At 36.8% G+C, this 20,649-nt stretch overlaps 1 protein-coding gene across 2 annotated transcripts in view; it reads left to right on the top strand.

The window, feature by feature from the left end:
* The window catches only part of SLC25A21 (solute carrier family 25 member 21), a 260,447-nt gene that overhangs the window by 175,892 nt on the left and 63,906 nt on the right, over window positions 1-20,649 (top strand). For both annotated transcript variants that reach the window (XM_087747230.1, XM_087747229.1), the window contains one exon: window positions 16,948-17,031. In XM_087747230.1, the coding sequence (XP_087603356.1) occupies window positions 16,948-17,031 (84 nt within the window). The remainder of the gene's footprint in view (window positions 1-16,947; window positions 17,032-20,649) is intronic.

Raw genomic sequence — 20,649 nt, 5'->3', positions numbered from 1 at the left:
ATCCTAGTAGTCTCGTCTGCAGCACCTCCAGTCCTGGAAAAGTATGGAGGGCTCTGGCCATAGGACTCATTACACTGTCCAAGTATTCCTTTAGTTATAAGGGAATGCTCAGTTGTCATTTTAATCGGTTTTGTCCTTTATTAAAACTAATTTTGGCCAAAGTCCCGCTGCTGGATGCAGAGCTGGCTCAGCTGTACGGGTAGGTTAAGAGAGCAGCTGCCTAGCCTTATATGAAGCCAAGGAGTCAGAACAGCAAATTCTCAAAAGTGAGACATTTATTACTCTGCATTATCTGCCTCCTAATACAATTGTATGATTTCCTGTCCAGTTAGAAAGTTAAAAGGGAAGTGCAGCAAATACTGCTCTTGCCTACTGTAGGCAATAACGAAAATGATACTGATGTATTGCAGGAGCACAATGGCGAAATTCTTCTTTCTCTGTTTTGGTCATATGAGAACAATACCAGCCACGCAGTAGATCCAAGTCATCTGGCATAGCTCAGCGTGACTCATGGTGGCTGGAAGAGCAGCAGCCTGTAACTACAGCGAGGGAGAGCAGAGCTCACTGGCTTGCAGAAGTAGGAGCAAAGAGACAAAACTGGTCACTTTTCCAACATGATAAGCTCACACCTTTGGGTCTAGGGACAACCTGTCAGGTCCTGTTCCCTTGCACTGCTTAAGGGAGCATTAGCAAGGGATCATGCCCAGGCTGTTTGACAAGAGGAGGAAAAGAAAAAGTTGTCCATGCCTTTTACAATCCAGCATAAAGAATAAATCCCTGAGTATTTTAACATGGATGATTAGTGTGTGGTGATTAGAAGTGATGTGGTGCCGCACCCTGGAGATGGTTTGTCTCAAAGAAGGCTTTGGCTTCAAAGGAGGTGGGAAAGCAATAGGGTACAAAAAATTGCTTTCCATAGTTGTGCTCAATTGCTCTGAAAGATGCAGAAGGGTGAGCTATGTTACTAGAACCATACAATTTTTAGGAGTCTCTCTCCATACAGGAAACCTTAGCAGTAATACTACCGTCTCTAAAATTCAGGGAATGCTGTGCTAAGCCAGTTTGGGTCAACAAAAGAAGGTTCAGAGCTTGGACTTCTTTATTGCCTTTCTGTTTATATGGTAGTGTGTAAATAAAGGATCCAGTTCATGATGTCAAATTTCTACTTTAACATTGTAATATTGTGCAATTTCACGACCAGTGCATACCAGCACAGTTCGGCATGGATTGTCTAGAAACTGAGCTGTTTTCTACAGGTAAAAAATAAAAGCGTGAAGCTTTTCAAGACAAGGAAGGAGGAAAGGATCAAATACAGAATACGTCTATATTTGCATCCTAACTATTCTAACTGGCCTTAGACATAAAATCATTACTGGAACTTCTAGTCTAATACACATATGATAAATTATGTGTTTGAGCTCTTTAGTAAATCCATTGTTTACAGTGAAACCAAGGGATTAACATATTTGCTTGCGTTGATTTAGACTATTTGTGGTAGATTAATTCTCCCTAAAATTTCCTGTTTCTGTGTTACATTTAATTCCTTTGTGCACATTTCTCTATAAGCCATTTTAGACTGTATCAGCTGATATTCTTAAGACAGATTTTACATACAAATGTTTCTCTGAGTCTTGGAGAGATCTTACATAAAATATCTTATGTTCTCACTTCAGGAGGTCTGTATCTTTCAACCAAATTTAATAGCTTTTTATGCCTTGAGAAGATCTTATCTAATATACTATTGGTTCAGGGTCATTCACAGCCTTGCATTATACTGAAACATGGACAGAGAGTGTAATTTGTTAATGTCATGAAGGATGAAGTTGGTTAGAAAGGGAAGTGTACACGATTTATAATAACACAAGTGTTTCCTTGCTAATCCCTTGGCAGGTTCATTATCTGTAGAGCCTCAGGCAATAGTTGGCCTATCGTGAGAGTGAAATTTAACCCACAGCATGAAATTAATCCTCAAAGACTTTTGTCTACTCTTTCTAGAAATAATAAATTAAAAGTGATTTTATAATTCTTCTCTCTAACTTTATGCAGAGGTGTTAAATTGGTATCTAAACTCTATGGCATATGTCAATCTATTGATTTATGTTTAGTTAACTAACATGCACGTGTATACAAAGCATAATAAGGATTTGAAGATGTGAGTTAGTGGTGTGTTCATTGTTTCTTCCTGAAAATCTTTTTTTCTTTGATAATACACAAAATTCTATTCCTTGTAATTACAGGGAAGACAAGGAATGTGTATTTGTATACATGCATGTATAAAATCATTCAAATGGTCATATCTGGATTTCTTAGAGCTTCTGGGTTTATATATGAAATAACTTGGTGGGAGTTTTCACATCCTGACTTCTTTCGTAAAGCTTCTTAGAAGTCTAATGAGGGCTTGTTGCTGGTAAACTAATGTTTTTTTGGTAGAGTTTTGGAAAGTGCTTCTTGAATCAGCTGTGTAAATACTGGGTAAAACACCTGGGTTTTTTTCAGAAAGAGGTTTTTTCTTCTTATGTATGCAAAGAAGTTCTCTCTACCAAGGAGAGCACAGGTGAAAGTGATTTGTTACTGATTGATTCTGACTCCCCTCTGCGTTTTTTAGAATGTGATTCCTCACTCATAGCACAACCTAGTCTACAGGAGTAGATGAGCAGTTCTAGATGCTATTATATCTATCTAGATGCTATCTAGATACAGGGTAAGGATTTTTCCCACTTTTAGCCAGTATTTACCCAGGATATATCCATTGTCTAGACACTTCATATGTTTTGGTGCTCATCTTCTAGAGAATTTTTCTACTTCTGAAGGCAGCAAGTCATATTTAATAAATGTTTGCAATTGGTCATATCATCTATGTTGAAGAGCTTCTTCAAGATATTAATCGAAACTCCACACAGTCATAGCCCTTGGGATGGAAACCAAGTGACAAGAAATTAAGCCGGTCAAGTGCTTCTTAGTACACAGTCCTGACCCTGGGCAGGAAGTTTGCAGGCTACTTAGAGGCCATTATATCAGCAGATCTGGGAATACATTACTCTTCTGATCATCCCTCTTATTCTTCAGACATAATTTATAACAGTGGTATAGACATTGAACCATTCTCACTTCACATATTCCTTAAAAGAAAATTAGTTTCTCAAGTCATACCATATTTCCTCTGTGTATTTTAGGAAAGTTATTTTTGTGCACACGTATACTCTAGTGGTGAGAGGGAAAACAGCAGTTGCTGAAGTATGTTAACAGAACAGTGAGCAGAGGAGTATCTTTGATCCTAAAAAAGACTTTAAGACATGTTAAAGATGCCACTTGATATTAAGTAGAGGTGAGATGTGGTGTAGGTCTAGGAAACCTCTGAAAACTACACACCTTTTTGTAATATTTATTGCTGAGGATAGAAAGTCCTACAGAAGTACCTCATATAAAGTTAAAACAGAGGTTTCTAATGCATTTTTAAGCTTCTTTTATTGTTAATGGAAGCTGATGGATTTAAGCATTATAATTTGATACAGTACAGTATAGTAAATCAATACCATATAGTAATTCAGATATCATTTATATCTACATTATCACTATCCCTTCAATGCAGTAGTAAAGAGAGAAGGGAAAATTGCAGAATTGCAGTGCTTGGTTATAGGTGTTAGAGATGACAAGGAAGGAGCAGAGGCAATGATAGATGGCTCATATTTTGATTAATGACTGCCTCAAGGTTTTCCATCTGCTCAATAGATAGTGTTTCTTCAGGACCACACTCTTCTCTCTCTTACTTATTTTCATAATTTTGCTCACTCTGTTGCTATACATCCATCAGTCATTCCCCTGTGATTGACTTTCCCTATTTGCCCTTTTCCCAGACCACAGGCTCATGGTGAAAACTTCTTGCAACAAAAGCAGCAGTGTTTATCGATTGTGAGACTGCAGTTTCTGCTGCCAGTTCCAATGACAAGTTGGCATCTTGTGACCTCTAATAAATGACCTCTAATAAATTGGCAGGTGATAAGTCTCTTAGCTGGTAGGCAGGGTGGCTGTTTGCATTTTCAAGAGAGTCTTGAAACAGAAAAAGACTAAAAACTCTCCCCTGCATGTAATGAAACTGGAGATTCCTTTCTGCAGACCTTTAAGGTCAGCTTTATTCTTGGGAGGGTTTCAGGCCACAAGTCGGACAAGCTGTAGATTTTTAACAAGGGTAATACCAAAGCACTCTGCAACATTTAGGTACAGTAAGTCCTTCACATACCTTAGTCTAGGCACCCTTCAGACTCCATAGCAGGGAAAGTTGGATCCTGGGGATCCTTGGATTCCTATTTATGTGCACAGACTATATTGCACAAAGACAAGACCCACAATGGAGCAGCTAAGCCTACTGCCAGCATTAGGTCACATAACAAACCAATAGCACACACTATATGGCTAGCTCTTTAGAAGAAGAATAGTGTAACTTAGGGAGAAGATAAGTTATGCTGTTCTTCTTCCAAAGAGCTAGCCATATAGCTGCTTCTCTCACTAGCTAGCATATGTGCTAAGAAAAAGAGGGAGGGAGGTGGCATGCCTACATGTTGTACACTTAGGGTTTTATTTACTGCATTCTTACTCCGTTTGGCATTAGACAACAAATAGCAATTTATGGGCCAACAAAGGCATAATCCTACTCATTATATATAATAATATATATAGTAATTACCTATTAATTCTGTATAAGCATGCAGAAGCACTTTTACAAACAGTCATTTTTTAACAAGCTCATTTTATTTATCAGTAAGCATTCAATAATTCAATAATTCAGTTAGTTTTATCTCTGAGTCCATGTAGCACCACAAAGACTTGACTAAGTGGGTGTATGGAAGGGGTGCTGAATGTGGTAAGGAAACAAAGCAGTAGTCCCTGAGAAATACTGCATGGCAACATCAGAACTGCCTTTTCTTGTGCCTGTTTTTCAGTCCTTGGGCTCAATAGCTGAGTCAGATCGGCCATGTTAGCATAGTCTGCCTGCCTGCCTGCCTGGAGAGGAACGTGAGCAAAGTGCCTTTAAAAGACTTCTGTGAATGTACAAAATGAAAGGAGGAGTTTTTCTAGCTTTCAACTGGTGGTTAGTGAAATGGCTTTTTTTCTGAGATAGACATCACTGTAACAGGACCTGAAGATACTTCCTTGACTCGAAGATTTTCATGAAATCAAAAGCAATCATTTAACATTTCTTTTTGGAAAAACAATCTTTAAAAGGCACAAGGCTGCAAACAAGCAGCAAAATCTGCTGAGAAGTATATCCTCCAGGCTACTGTACTGCCTGCTACCCACGAATGCTTTGCTGAAATCCTCTCTCTTTTTCAAAAGTTGCCTTGCTTTGTACGTTTAAAATTATCAGCACTTGGAAAAGTCTTGTTAAACCTGAAAGAAGTCCTGTTTTTCTTTAGACTTAACAATGTTTCAGATACTGATTAAAAAGGGAACTCTCCCTTTATTCCTGAAGTCGGTAAGAAATATTATGGAAAATTGCGTTAACTCTTGCAAATCCCTCTACAACTATAAAAGTACAAATGAGATCGTCCCTGCTGTTTCAGTCAGGCCTATGAACCTCAGAGCAATAGGATATTTATAAGAAAATTCCAGACATAGCAGTGGTGCCGTGATCCATATGACCCAAAGTTTCCAGTCTTTGTCTATGCTCCTGTCTTTAAGGAAAAACAGAGGGGCATAAAATGAAAACTTGGAAGATCACAAATCATTGTTATGACTCATTATAATGAATGATTTGTGCATTACTTTATGGAGTAGTTAGGTTGAGTTTGGGGAAAAAAAGAAACCTTCCTTTTTAATTTTCACCACTTTATGCCAATTTTCAAGCAACTGTCTTTCCTAAAATAACAGCGCTCTTTTTTCCACACTATCCTGGATAACTAGTGAGTTTTTTCAGCTGGGAGAGTGTGTTGTGATATAAAGGTGTAGTCTTGCATTGCTGTTGTCAAGACCCTGTTAGTGTTTCCATTACAGCATTAAGTCTTATTTTCTGGTGTTTAAAACTGGGCCGTAAAATACTTGAAGTTGAACTTTGGTAGTTTTCAAAAAGTATTTACAAATTACAAAAATAATCTCATTGGGTGGGGCTTTTTAGTTCTGTGAAAAAATAGTATCCTGACAGCTTTGTAGCCACTGTGATTCACAGTTTTGAATGCTCAAAATTAGGCTTCTGACCACAGCGTACAACCTGGATTCTAGAGTCTCCTGAGTTTTGTTTAGCGTTATTTTTTGTTGTTAACAATTAATAGTATAAAAGTTACTAGAAAAATAAAAATAACTCTACTGAAGTCTGAAAATAGCTGCAGTTTTTCCACTACATTGAATTTGTGAGAACTCTACTTCTTTATTTTTGTGATATCTTCATACAGTGAATTAACAGGGAATATTTCCAGGTGTCAAAGGTTCCTCTTCACTTCCTAGGATACACGTTAATGTTACACAAAAATTTGCTGGAAGTGTGGTTATGTATCTGTGGACTCTGAAAGACACTGGCAAGCTACCAGTTCAACACGCAGCAAACTTTCCTTAAAGTTATGGGATTACATTTTTGTTTTGCTTTTTACAGAGGGAAGTGCACTATTTCAGATAAATTGTATTACAGAAAGCAAGAGTGTTCCAATATTTTACTAGTTTTACTTTAAGTCACTGCAGCAGAGAAAGTCATAGCACTTCAGAGGAAATTTCATCCTTAACTTGCCTTGTTCTGCCCTACTGTATGTTAAGAGTTGCTGAGGTCGCTCAGCACCGGCTGATAATGAATTCCATATAAGCTGTAATATTGGGGCACAGCTGGGTGGGTAAGAGTTGAGTTTCAGACTTTAACTCAGAATTTCCTCGTTTTACTAGTTTCGTTTCAACAGATAATACTGCTTTAAGGGTGTATGTTTTCTGTCGCTTAGCCGTACAAGTTAATAGAAAAAAGTAATTTTTACATGGAATCAGCATATGCATAGTAGGTAATGTGCATGTTATGTATATGAACTATTAGTCATTTAAAATTGTTTGTCTGTTAATAAGAAAGGGCATGTGAGTCAAGGTTTTCAAATGCAGGGTATTTAGCTCTACTTTTCAGTAGAGTAAGTCTGGTTGTATCCATTCCAGTATTTTAAAAACCTCAGCCACAATATCTTAATGAAATTGTTTCCCTTTTAAATATTTCCCAGCACAAGCATAGGAGGTTGGGTGAACACTCAAAACTAACACTTCTTTCAGCAACTCACAATTTGATTTTGGCTATTTTCCACTGAAAATGAATTTGGATTTCTGTATTTGACCATTTCTTTCCTTTGGGAGAAAAAAAATTTTTGGTTATCTTTTCTACTTTGACCATAGGGAGCAAGTGTAATGTATATTTCATTGTGGTTTGCAAATTTTTGGTGCTAAATCATTTTAATACTAAAAAAATTAAAATCAGAATATGCTAAGCTATGATGGGATTGATCTCATCAAAGAACTTAAAATGCTAACGAATACTGAAAAGTATTGAACAACCCTCCAAAAAATCCTCCCTCAAAATGTTCTTGCCAGAAAGCCGCAACAATTTTCCTGCCTTTTCAGAAGGAAAAGTGCTGTGTGATCACCATAGGGGACACTGAAATCAAAGCTTTGTTGAGAAAACTATGCAGAAGTACTTGGCTCTTTCTATAGGAATTGCTGAAGAAAAAAGTGACTTTTTCCTGTGGGATATAGATCTTAATTACATTTTGCTAAACTGGAAGAGTTTTAGAACAATGCTTACTGTTGGTATTTCAGGTATTGTCCAGTAATGACCAGTGGTAATTATTCATTTGAAGCCTTCCTGTGGCTTATCAGATACATTTTATTTTACAAAGCTGCATTAAGATTTGCCTTTGTATCTTTTTGAAGTAATAGAGAATACCCTTACTTTTTAAAGGCAGCAACATTATTCCTCTAATCTGGTATCATTGACATCATAACAATTTTAACTGATAGATGAAATTTTCATACTTACATTTAAATTTTTCAAAGGCTCTAATTTGCAGAGACTCAGTAATGGATTCATAGTTTGCAGTAATGTCACAGGATGCAAGAATGGCTCTACGGGTTTAGACTAAAGGTCCATCTAGTCCAGCAGAGAGAGGTCAAGAGAGGATATATGTTTTTGTAACAGAAGTTAAACTGAGATAAGAAACTGGACAGTTTTTAAGCAGGCACGTTACACACTGAAATCAGCCAAACCACATTCTCATTTTTCCCTGAATTAAGACTGGATCTGAGGCCTTTATGTAATGTAATCTAATATCTGATTTCTTGTGAAATCTCTTCTAGTCATTAGTATATATTCCTCATCACTTTGTCTGTTATTTCTCTATAAGCTCTTTTGAAGGAAAACATGCAAGACTTTATCCAAAACTAATGAAAACCAGACTTCTGTTGATGTATTAGGCCACAAGTGACTACCTATATTTAAAATCATAAAAATAACTCCATCATCGCTGACAATACAAAATTATTCCTTATGGTACCATTTTCAATGATTTGTCCAGTTTAGATAAGGGGCAAAAAAATCCATAGATTTTGGGGGGGTGTTTTTACTTAGGAAATAGAGATTACAGGAGGTTTCAGAAATAAACTATTGCTGCAAAAAACAAAAGGCTGATTTTACCATTACTGGTTTCTTCAGATTCTTTCACCAGTGTAACTAAGTGCTTTATGCACAAGAGGATGTAGACAAAAAACACAAGCAGTGTTTAAATTTACCTATTACTTTTATAGTGGTCACTTCCTAGACAATCTTGCCTTCATAAGATTGTTAAGATCACACATATTGCACAATCTTTCACTACTGTGTGATCTTTCAGATATAGCTGTCCCTTTATGATCATCGCTGTCATCCTAAGTTGTGCTCAGAAGTTGTATCCAGGCAGCCAAAGCAAGGTTTCAAGGACAAACTTGTACCTTCGAGGTATCCACCACACTGGCAGAGAGGCCAGCAGAGCTGTTCCTGCTCTGGCAGGACTTGTAGATAGGCTTTTCACACAGAAGAATGTTAGGGCAATTTCTAAAAGATAATAAAAATGTGTGCTGTTTGCAGGTCCATAACTGAGAGGAAAGGCTGGTATTTTGCGAGAAGCTCATAGAAACCCACAGCTGCCAGTTGTATCTGGGACCCCAGAAACACAAGAGCGTAACAAGACTTCGAGGCTGGGAGTTGGAGATAGGAAACACTTGCTGTGCATGTGCAATAGGTGGGGAGGACACCATCTCGGAGCCTCATTCCATAGTTTCACTTTGCTGTGAAACATAGAATCATAGAATCATTTAGGTTGGAAAAGACCCTTAAGATCATTGAGTCCAACCATTAACCTAGCACTGCCAAGTCCACCACTAAACCATGTCCCTAAGCATCACGTCTACGCTTCTTTTAAATACCTGCAGGGATGGGGACTCAACCACTTCCCTGGGCAGCCTGTGCCAGTGCTTGACAACCCTTTCGGTGACGAAATTTTTCCTAAACTTGAGGCCATTTCCTCTTGTCCTATCACTTGCTACTTGGCAAAAGAGACAGACCCCCACCTTGCTACAATCTCCTTTCAGGTAGTTGTAGAGAGCAATAAGGTCTCCCCTCAGCCTTCTCAATATTTTCATCCTTGAAATAAAAGGGAACTTGCACAACATCATAGCCATGAGTTTGCATAATGTTTCTCTGACCAGTTTTTAGTGTGGAAAGAAAAAATGGTAGTTTTCACTAAATTACTTGTTTGTTTGTTTGTTTTGAGCTCCCCCACCACACACACACTCATTGATAGAATTAGATTATTAAAAATAGTTATGGTTTGAACTTAGTTTCTGCTGTATTTCTTTCTCGGGAAGACATTAAATTATTTGTATGTAACTGCTGTGACTAGTTATTTTTGTTATTCATTAGCAAAATTACCAGAGTAGATTTGCATGAAACAGTTTCATGCGTTAATTTGACCGGCTTCTGGTCAAGTTTATTTTTACTAAATATTCTCTTCTAAAACTACATGTAAAGGAAAATTTCTTTCTGCTGTTGTAGCTACTGTATGTTTTGTCCCATGCAAATAATGGAAAAGTTACTGCAGTATCAGAAGAAAAAGTAGACTAGTTCTTCATTAGTAGCTGGGAAAATACAGCTTTTATATCTAAACCACTTTATTACACTCTTGGTATATATAGTACTGCTTTCTTTTTCCCACTGATATTTTTGATGGAATGATGTGCTGCTTAGCTTGAATATAAAAGCAAGAAGAGATAGAGGAAAGTCCTCTCTAAAAGGAATAGGAAGTACAGGAAAGATGAAGTTCTTTTTCTGATTAGTATACTTTCGTCCGGTCTAAGAATAAGACTCATATTCAGAGAACTGACTGAGCGTACCAATGAAACACCTAAGCCATTTTGTCATGTTTAAGACTTTGCTGTTTCTCTATTCAATGATGCAGTTGATTCAGGGAAAATATTTTTTAAAAATTGTATGCTCAGTAAGCCACACATTGGAAGTTCTCATCATTGAGGCTGAAAGCAAAATAGAATGATGGAGATGATCCTTAACTATCAGCAGCTTAATAGTCTGAGGAACAGAAACTGTAATCCAGTTTTTTCCCCTGTCAAGGGGATGTGACTAACTACATCCTTTTTCTGGTGCCTTGTCAAAAAGTAGGGGAAAATCATCTTTTTATTTCATGGATGCTGTCCATGAAACAAATATAGGCTCGTAAGGATGTAGAACGGAGGAAGTCCAGCCTTACAAATGAGTGAGAGTTTAGACCAATTGTTTTATGAGGGTTTAGATATACTGCTTTTAGGTAACCTAAAGGGAGGTAGCAACTGATGGTGATCTTATTGGATTCAAATTTTGATCAGAATAGCCAATCTGTTTCATCTAAGTTCTTCTGTAAAATGCTAAATCTGTTGTTGATCTAGCTCTAACTTTTACCGTCAGTGTAGTCATTCAGATGTAGATAAGTGCTTTTTTCTTATCCCCTGGTCATGTTTATTCCTTTTGCCCTACTTATATTTCATAGCAGTTTCTGAGATTTTTTTTGTCAGAGACAAAGTATAAATTGCTGGATAACCAATCAGTTAGGAAGAGGACAGAAGAACAGATCAGGATTGCAATAAGACAGAGGTCAGGTGTGGAATGGACAAATTTATGAGTTGTAGTGTTTGATAAATACTTTGATAAATGTTAGAATTCATCAGTTTGTGTTTGGTAATGTTTTATTTGACCATCATACCTAGTAGTTGATGTTATAACTCACATAAAAGTAATCTCTGCAGAAAATTTCGAGTTTTCAGGGTATCTTTACAATTATTTCCGTTATTACTATTCCTTTCTTTCTTCTTTAAAAAAAAAATGTTCCTCCAAAAGTCATAGAGGTAAATAAACTAACAAGCATTATGAATTCCAACAAAGTAGAATTCATTTACATGAATTTTGAAATAATTTTTGGTAATACTTCTCTACTCATGATTCTGGTTTATTACTTGAGAAGTAAATATGAACTGTACGAAAAATTCTGTGATTAGAATTAGATGGAGGAAAATCTATGTCTGCTATGGAGAATGATTGGAATAAGTTCTCTATGTTAGTACTTTATTGTATTCTTATATGGTTTTTGCAGTTAAATAATCATCATAGCAATACTATAATACTTAAAATACGACCCCTGCACTAGCAAAATTTATATCTTTGGCTTAAAATAATTAGATTTTTTGTTTTGAAATCTAATATTCAGTTCTTCAACAGCTCATATGATTTACTGTTAAAATAAGTGACAGAATTATACTCTCAATTTAGTTATTATCCTGTAAGTAACATAAGCAAATCAAAGAACTTGAGCCAAAAAGTGAAATAAATTATATTATCGAGGTCCATTTTGCAGTGCAAAGTTTTGCAAGAAATCTAAGCATCAGTAGATAGCACTAACTAGTAGTAACACCTGAATAAATGTTTAAGTTAGCAAATCAAAATCTTTTTAAATTATAATGCAGTTATTTTTTATTATAAGCATGTGAACTGTTAAATAATGTATATTTATATAAAGCTTCAGACTATACATTTTTATCAACTTATGCTGGTAGGGGTAACTACAGCTAGGAGTCTGGAATCGTGGGAATTACTGAAAGTGCAAAAAAGCTATAAATGTTGGTTTCAGTTGTCCAAAGGCTGTACATTTATTTAAAAGTTGTTTTAAATTTAACATTGCACCGATAATTTAATTTGGTTTGTTGTTATGCCATGTAACTCTCTTCTTTATAGCACCTAAACACCTCAGTGCCTGAGATTACTTGCTTCGGTACTGCATAAGTCTCAATCATGGAGGGAAATATTAGGAGCTTTGTTCAAAATAGACTAGAACATGAGATAAAATCCTAGTAAGACATGTGAAGAGAAGGAAAATACAGCTAAGACTGCCACTCATTGGCAAGCACTGCAACGTGGTATAAGCCTGGTTCTCGGAGTCAGTGTTTTTCTTTTCCTCTGAACTTTGTGTTTGAGGAACTAGTCAGCAGCACTGTATAAAAGCAGCAAGAAATTCAGGAATTTACGCATGAGGGTATAGTCTTTGCAAACGCAGTGGCAAGAATTTGGTGAGGCTGGTCTGCTCCACATCACACTGCGGTTGTCCTACATAGCTGGGATTTAACTGCTCTCCATCTACTTGAATCTAGATATGAAAATACTCGTTACTTCCTTTTAGATTTTAAGATGACTAAAACAATTTCAGCATGAATTGGAAATCTTTCTCCAGCCCAGATCAGTAAATAAAAGGGGGTGGATTGCTAAGCAACTTTGTGGTGAACAGACTTTAAGCACTAAATACCTGGATACTGTAGTGGCAGACGTCCTCAAGACAACTTTTGATGAGGTGTTCAGCAAGCATGAACAAAAAATTTAGCAACTGGTAGAGGGAGAGAGAATTTTATTTTTTTTTCCAGAAAGAACACACATCTGCTTGTTCTCCTACAGATATTGATTGTGTTAGAAAAGACTAATTAGAGGACTGTTGCAATAGGAAGGGGGGCAGGAAAGCATCTGTGGACTGAAGATTTTATAAAACTCGGAATAAAATACTGGCTATTATAAAACCAACAAAACCTGTAAGTTAGGCATTGGAAACAGATACGTGTGTTTATGTGGTGTCATTGCTCCACAATATGATATATTACTTGTCAAAGAGTAAGTGGTTAGGAGAACTGATGAAAAGACTCAAGCATCTTCTGCATTGGGGGGTTTCAGGCTGACCCTGTTGAGAGTTATTGATTAAGGACTGTTATAACAATAAAAAATGCTCTTTCTCATGCTATCAAAAAATGAATAATTTAGGTTTATTCATTTCACAAGTAGTAGTTGTAGTGCTGATTAGTGTGGATAAGTTAAAATATTTTCATGGGTTTAGATCATACAGAGTTTTCAATGAAGATACTGCCTTTGAACAGACCCCAAAACCTCAAATGGTTTTACATGGCTTTTTGAGATCCCAACCATGTGTCTTCTGGGGTGAACTGGGAAGGACACTGATGTTCTCTTCTTAAACAATCTCAGGACACTTTTGTATCAAACAAAGCAACTGCAAAGGTAGTGTTCAGTTAAAGATGGCATAAAAGACCAAGCCCTGTGGGCTGCTGCTATGAGCCAGAATGGGAGATTGCAAGGTCCCCCATGGCATGGGAGCTGGAGGTGGGAGCTGAGGAGAGGAGCTGAGAGAGCAGGCAGTAGGTGCCAGGGGCACACAGGAGGTCCTGGCTAGGAAGAGGTAACCTGGGGGCCAAAGTGCCTCCCACGGCTCTGTGAGCAGTCCCAGGGTGGGAGTGCTTGGTACCACAGCGTTTTGGCCAGAAAGCCAAGAAGCAGGAAAATGAGAGGGGAGGCAAGTTAGCCTGATGATCATTTTTAGACTGATAAAGCTCTCAGTAAACACATTCCATGTTGGAGTGTCCAGTGACTTCTGACGCTCATTGCATGCTAGTAGTGAGTAGCAGCAGGTCGTTCATCCCAGTCCTGGAAAAGCCTCTCTACCTACATGTCTGTTCGGCGCATCTGTGAACGCTGCCCGCACATTCTTCTTTTCAGAGTTCAAAATAATAAATTAGATGATGAGAAGTTAACGCTCCAATTATATTTATAGGAGAATTTATCTTTTTTTTGTTCTAGCAAAGCTAATAACATACAACGCAGGCATCCAGCTTTCAAAAATGCGTGAAATTCAGTGGTTTTATAATGCTTGTAGAAAGGAAGGGATCCAAAGCAGAGAAAGTCATTATGTATCCCCCAGTTGTGTTCATTCCTCTAAACAATCATTAAAAACAGGCCAGGTTGTTTTTTGAAGTGAATGCTTTCACTCGTCTATATTATTAAGATTACTAATACAGGCTGCTGCTGCTGCTGCCTCCAGAAAAACAAACATTTTTTTCAGCTCTTCTCTGAGCTTCTTATAACAAGTGCTGGTGATCAATTAGCTAGTTCATTAAAAAGTTACACATGATTTTATTGAGGCAAGCAATTCTGACTCAAAGAACCCAATTCGCAGATCGAGGTTGAAGCGCATAATTGGCATGTATTTTAGGATCGCTGTTAAAGCTATAAAAAAGATTTAGTAGGGAAGGAATGGATCCAAAAACCCTAAAGGAAGGAATCTGTTATTTGTGTGACTCAGTGTTACAAACGGACTCATTTAATACTAAGGTCTTATCTACATTAAAACAAAAAACTGAAATAAATGTAAACCTCCTTTGATTTAACTTCTTCAGCAAGAAGTTATCCTTCATCTGATACATGTAAATTACATATAGTATTACTGCATTTCTTCTGCTGTGATTTTCATTATTGCTATCAAATATGTATTTTTATTAAATCATTTAAATTTTGTTGAGAAGCTGACACTGTGTAACTGTAAAACAAAATTAAATAAAATATGTTCACCACATTGTTAAGATGCACAGTGAGTCTGGGATTAAAGCCCCAGTTCTACCAACAGTTGTGCACACGTGACTTAGTGGGGAACCTTACACATGTGCTGGTAGGACATGCTTGAGCATTTGCAGGGTGAAAGAGAGGGAAGGCGCATTGTTCAGAGGATGTTTTAGAAACAGGGATGCTTGTTCTGAGCTTACAAGCAGGCCAAATCTTGAAACTTGAGGAAAAGAGCTTGCATTAAGAAAGCTTTATGTTTTAAACACTTGGGAAATGTTATTTACTGATGAGCTTTTGCACAATTTCTTTAAAAAAAAGCAAGCCATTTTTGTTTTCGAACTGTGAGGTATAAATAGTCAAGTCTTAAATATATTAAAATATGCACAGAATCTACTTTCTGTTACGATTTTGATTGCTTGATTGCCACAATGTAAAAGCTTCTGTAGCTGATATTACTGTTGGACTTTGTGTGACGGCATTGAGGCATTTTCAACTATTAGCCTTCCCAAGGGTTTTTTTCAGACAAAATGTTATGCATCAGCTCTTATTTGAGTGTAAGCCTATTGAATAGCATTCTCCTCTCTGCCAACTTGGCAGCAAGTTCTCCTGCTAATAAAAGAGGTTACCCCAGATAGAGATCCCAGATGTGCCTGAACTACTTTTATTAGGACTATGGAGGGGCTCAGTGTTTCCTTCTAACTGTTTTCAAAAAAGGTGTGGACTTGCCTTCATAATTGCCCAAAGAATTGTGTTACATCACTGGAAATTTTTTCCTCAAAGTGAATAAAATGTTAGATGTGTTAGCACAGAACACAACTTAGGAAATACTGATATTCAAAAAAATGAACGCCTTTTGCCACAATACAAACCTCATTTTAACCCTACTGAATTCTGTTGAGAAAGAGGAGAACACTGCTGTTTAACATTGACTTAAAAATACCTTCATTTGTCACATATTTATGAGATTCAGTATAATAATTAGAATCAGTAACAATAGGTGTTTCTCAGAACAGCAGTATACCTGTGGCATATGACGTACTTGACTATAATGTCAGTTAGTCCTTGAAACTGTTGAACACTGTCTGTTGTGTAGAATTATTATTGTACTTAGTGATAGCTCCAACTTAGTGATTGCCTAATATGAGGCCATTGTAGACTGGAATCACTAACATCAATATTCTATTTTTCTGAGTGCTATATAGTAATTAGCAGTTTAAAAAGAAATTTTATTGCTAAAAATGTATCCAAAACTTCTCCATGCTATTTAGTTGAATGAGTTGGCTGCAGTTTTAAAACTGCAAGAAATAGGGTCATCTAATAGATACTTAGTAAAATAATATAGTTTATTGAACTTACTGTTGCTATCCGTAAGTCATAAATGGTAAGATGTTTACAATCTTAAATCATAATCTTGATTTTCCTTTCAAGGCCACAAGCTTCCTGTTGAAATCTTCATTGTTGTCAAAATGTGAATAGAGAAAACAAGGTTTTAATTAAAAGTAATTCATTGCTTGCTTTTATTGTGCATCTTATTATTAAATTATGAAAAATGAATGGTGCTCTAATTTCTGGTCATGTCACTGGTTGATTTTTATTGTAATTGCGTCAGATATAAAAAGAAAGAAACTGCACAGTGGATTCATTTCATAGTGAAACACATGATAGTATTCCATTTCAGATTTTCAAAAACAGGGTTTGACTCAAAGACTCCCATTAGTTTCAATGGGCTTTGGATCAAGCACAGGGTTAACAGCTTATTTTTCAAACAACTAGAAAGAGGTGTAAATGTCAAAGGTGATAGCTATACTGTGAGTTCCATAAACTACAAAAAAGTTACTACTAAAGCTCTATTTTTCCTTAGTTTAACAGCTTCTATGAAAACAGTGTTAATAAGTATATCAGGAACAGTATATAATAATGAATCAGATACGTAAAAAAAACTTTAAAACTCCTTTTATATAATAATTGGAAAGTTAAAAGTGACTTAAAATCCCTAACTTCTCATGCTGTGATGTAAATTGTATTTTTTTTAGGTTCCAAATTCAAAGAGGGAAAACTGATCCGACAGGTTACAAGAGCCTGGGGGACTGTTTTAGGACTATTTTCCAGCGAGAAGGGTAAGAGTATATGTTTTTAAAATTGTCAATTTTATGTGACCTTTTTTAATCACCCATTTTCCAGACATTAGATCCTCTTTATATTCCACCCTTTTTTGCAGTTGCCGGAATTTGGCAAACTTTTAGTCTTACATAACGAGCACAATTTGAAAAGTCTTAGGATTACTTACACTCACAATACCAAATTTTGCTATTAGGATATGTTTAAAGACCAGAATGCACAGCTGTGTAAAGGCACTGGGGCAAACTCTGCTTCAGTACTGGGAGCAGGACGGCCACATCAGCGTAGTGCAGTATCTAGGCTCTTGTATCTTCTTGTCCTGGTTTTCTGAACTAGCTCAACCTGAGCCATTACCAGTTCAGTGAAGTACTTGTTGTCAAGCTCTGATGAACTGGCATTCCCATTTAGCTGTGGTAGGCAAAGTTTCCAGGACCTGTGTGAGTAAAATTGCACAGCTTTTCAGTTTGACAGAATATGGAAAAGGATTTATGGTCATTAGTCACCTGAATCATACTGGCTTTAGAAGGTACCACTCCTCTGAGCCTGAGCTCCTCTAACGGACTTGGGCTCTGATCCAGAAAGGCATTTAAATACATGCTTAATTTTATGAGCAGTCCAGTTAAAGCCAGTGAATATAATGGGACTGATCAGATGCTTAAAGTTAAGCCTGTTATCCACAGGAGCTCTTTGGGAGCTAGCCTTTAATCAAGGTAACTCTAATTAGTTAAATCCCAATTTTGAGTAGCTGGCAGGCTTTCCATAAGAACTTTGTAAATGCAATAGCTACCCATTGTTTATCCATATATTCATCAAAATGGAACTGTTCTTATATATAGTGGCATAGATACCACGTATGGAGGCAGCATAGATGCAGTGGAGCACAGACTTCTTGTGTCCACAAGCTGTACTGGAAAAACAGAGACAAGACAAGTGATGAAAATGAAGTAGAACAGGTTTTTTTCTTGCAGTGAGGTTTAGCTAAGCTGCACTATGTAAGTACATAGATATAGAACCAGGTGGTTTGAATTGCGAAAGTAAGAAGATGTAGAGATGTTTTGTTAAGGTGCTGAGAGAGGAAGTTGTCACATTTGCCCTAAAAAAATTTCACAAAAATGATAATTTGCGGCTTCTGGGGTTTTCTAAGCTGAGTATATATTAGTTTTTATTACTTCTCAAAAGAAAACTATGTTAATAGGAAAGTAGTGATATTTACAGTAGCATCAATCTATTTTTAAATACAGAACTGGTTTCAATATTTAAGTCAGTGAGCATGAAAACTATTTATCTCATCCAAACTCACTGGTATTTTTATTTTGTTGAACTAGTCACAAAATGTAAAATTAATAATGGGTAGACATATCTGGAAAACAAGTCTAAATCAAGAGACAGCTTCCAAGTTAATTGATTTTAGGGTCTTATTTTATTGCCTATATGATTATATTGTGTAATTGGATATTTGTACAACCCACATGTATAAAACAGTAGCAGGACACTGCAAACTTCAGTGTACCATACAAAATACAGTTCCCTTACTATTTGGGGGAGGAGGGAGATGGAAACAAATACTCTGTGTTTCAATTGTTTTACATGTTGTGCTTTTCAAATGTTTCTCAGAGACATAGCTATCACTTATTCTATGGATTTGATTCCATTGTTATTTTCCCAGTGTTCAGACAGTGTGCTGCCCAACAACCATAAACTGTTTCACTGTGGAGAAACAGTGAAGGGTCTGAGCACAGTCGTCATCTGTGAATGAACTTCAGAAAGGAGAGATGAAGATTATTGGATTGTTTTTTTTTTTTTCTGTAGAAAGTTTGTGCCTCAATACTGGAACCAAACCAGATTTTTTTTTTATATTTATGTCAAGGCATGACTCTCTAAGCAGGAAAAGAAGATGATTACATGAAATTATTATAGATTGAAATCACAATTTAGCAGTGGATTGCACTAAATTTCTGTCAGGCTAGAGCGAACACAGTTTTACCTGGCTGTTGCGAAAGCAGTCAATACTGATCTAAACAAAAAGCAAATTCTATGAACACCTATTTTTCTCCAGGAAGTTAGACAGAGGTAGAAGGTCACATTTAAACAGTCATCAGTAGGAAGCACTAGGAAAAAAGGAGACGAAGAATCTCAGATACAATATAATCTTAAATTTTGGCTAAAAATAAAAAAAGTCATCAACTAATCCTGAAAAACCTGTTTGACTCCATGAGTCTTGCATTCCCATCTGCAGAAGTTGTCCAGTTTCTGGAGCCTGGTGATTACACCACTTGTGAGGGAAATGAGAGAGGTGACTGTGAAGTGTTTTAGTTAGTGGAAACCTTGAATCTTGATAACCCCCTTCTTGGGTGACCACAAAAATACGTAGAAGAGAGCACCAAGAAAGAGCTTCACATTTAGATACCAAGCAAACAAAAACAATTTATGAGGTGTTCAGATTCAGATGTGTAAACCTAGGAGAGGGATATAAGAAACTCATTCATGCCCCATGTTTATTTCATATTGGCAATATGAAATACCCCCGTCAGTGTGTGGCATTTTTAGACTGATTTTCCGAAATATCTAATTCAGTGTACGCTGACTCTAAAGAGTCTAGGCATCTCTCTGCAGCGCTCAGAACTCCCTACTGGCATATGTGATTTTATGTTAAGTTGACTACAAAACAAACTGATTAAATAAAGGAACATAGTGGGAAAAGAAATGTTACTAATGGCCTGCTCCTGAAAATGTTTCTATTTGGGAATAGCACTTTGCTCATGTGTACTTATGTTTTCAACAGTAGCAACTATGGTGAGCTAGAATGTCAGAGCCCAGTTCAGACAAGACATTTCCTAATGCCTGAATTTTTTGACCTTGTTATGTTGAGGTTAAGTATGCAGGATCAGCCTAGGAAGTACTTATTTTTATGAATATATATGCAAATGTTTCATTTGCTGCAATGCCTCTTACTGAAAATTATCCAGTATTATGTTACTACAGTATCACAGTAGCAATCTGATGATTTCATGGAAACTTTTTCATCACAAATAATGGCCAGGATTTCTTTAACCATCCCTCTGATTTTCTCCTCATTATAATGAAAAGGACAGAGGAAATATTTCCAGTCTAACCACTAACAGAACACTGTCCTTTTCAAAGGATCTGAAGACTCCTTTATCTTCACAAAATACTAGAAATTTCTTAACCAAAAAAAAAAAGAGAAGAAAAAGCGCTACAAAACGTCCCTTCCCCCAAACTCTGAGTGGCACTTTATATGGAAATAAATTTTCTCCACAGGGAATTAAATTCTTCAAAGAAGGATCCATCCCTTGAACTCTTTTCTTGTCTTACAAGAAAATGGGAGCCACAAAACATAAAATTTAATTGAGACTCACTAAAGGAAGGCTCAGTCGAGCAGAGCATTAAAGGTCACATAGCTTTCTATTAAAGGGAGGCAGGAGTATTAACTTCAGGGCTTTTGCAAACTTGTGTTGGGAGCATCCAGTCGCTGCCAATTGCACAGGGGCTGCAGCGGCACGAATCCTCTCAGGTGGGGAGCAATCTCTGCTCAGCTGTATTCATTAGAAGCCATGCATCCAAGCTTCTCTGGTTTCGCTTATGAGATGATACATGAA

The sequence above is a fragment of the Nipponia nippon genome, unplaced genomic scaffold (genome assembly GCF_047370975.1).
Source record: "Nipponia nippon isolate SJK-2023a ecotype South Korea unplaced genomic scaffold, ASM4737097v1 scaffold_11, whole genome shotgun sequence".
Lineage (NCBI taxonomy): Eukaryota > Metazoa > Chordata > Aves > Pelecaniformes > Threskiornithidae > Nipponia > Nipponia nippon.
The sequence above is the reverse complement of the archived record's forward strand: the minus strand, read 5'-3'. Positions and strand labels throughout refer to the sequence as shown.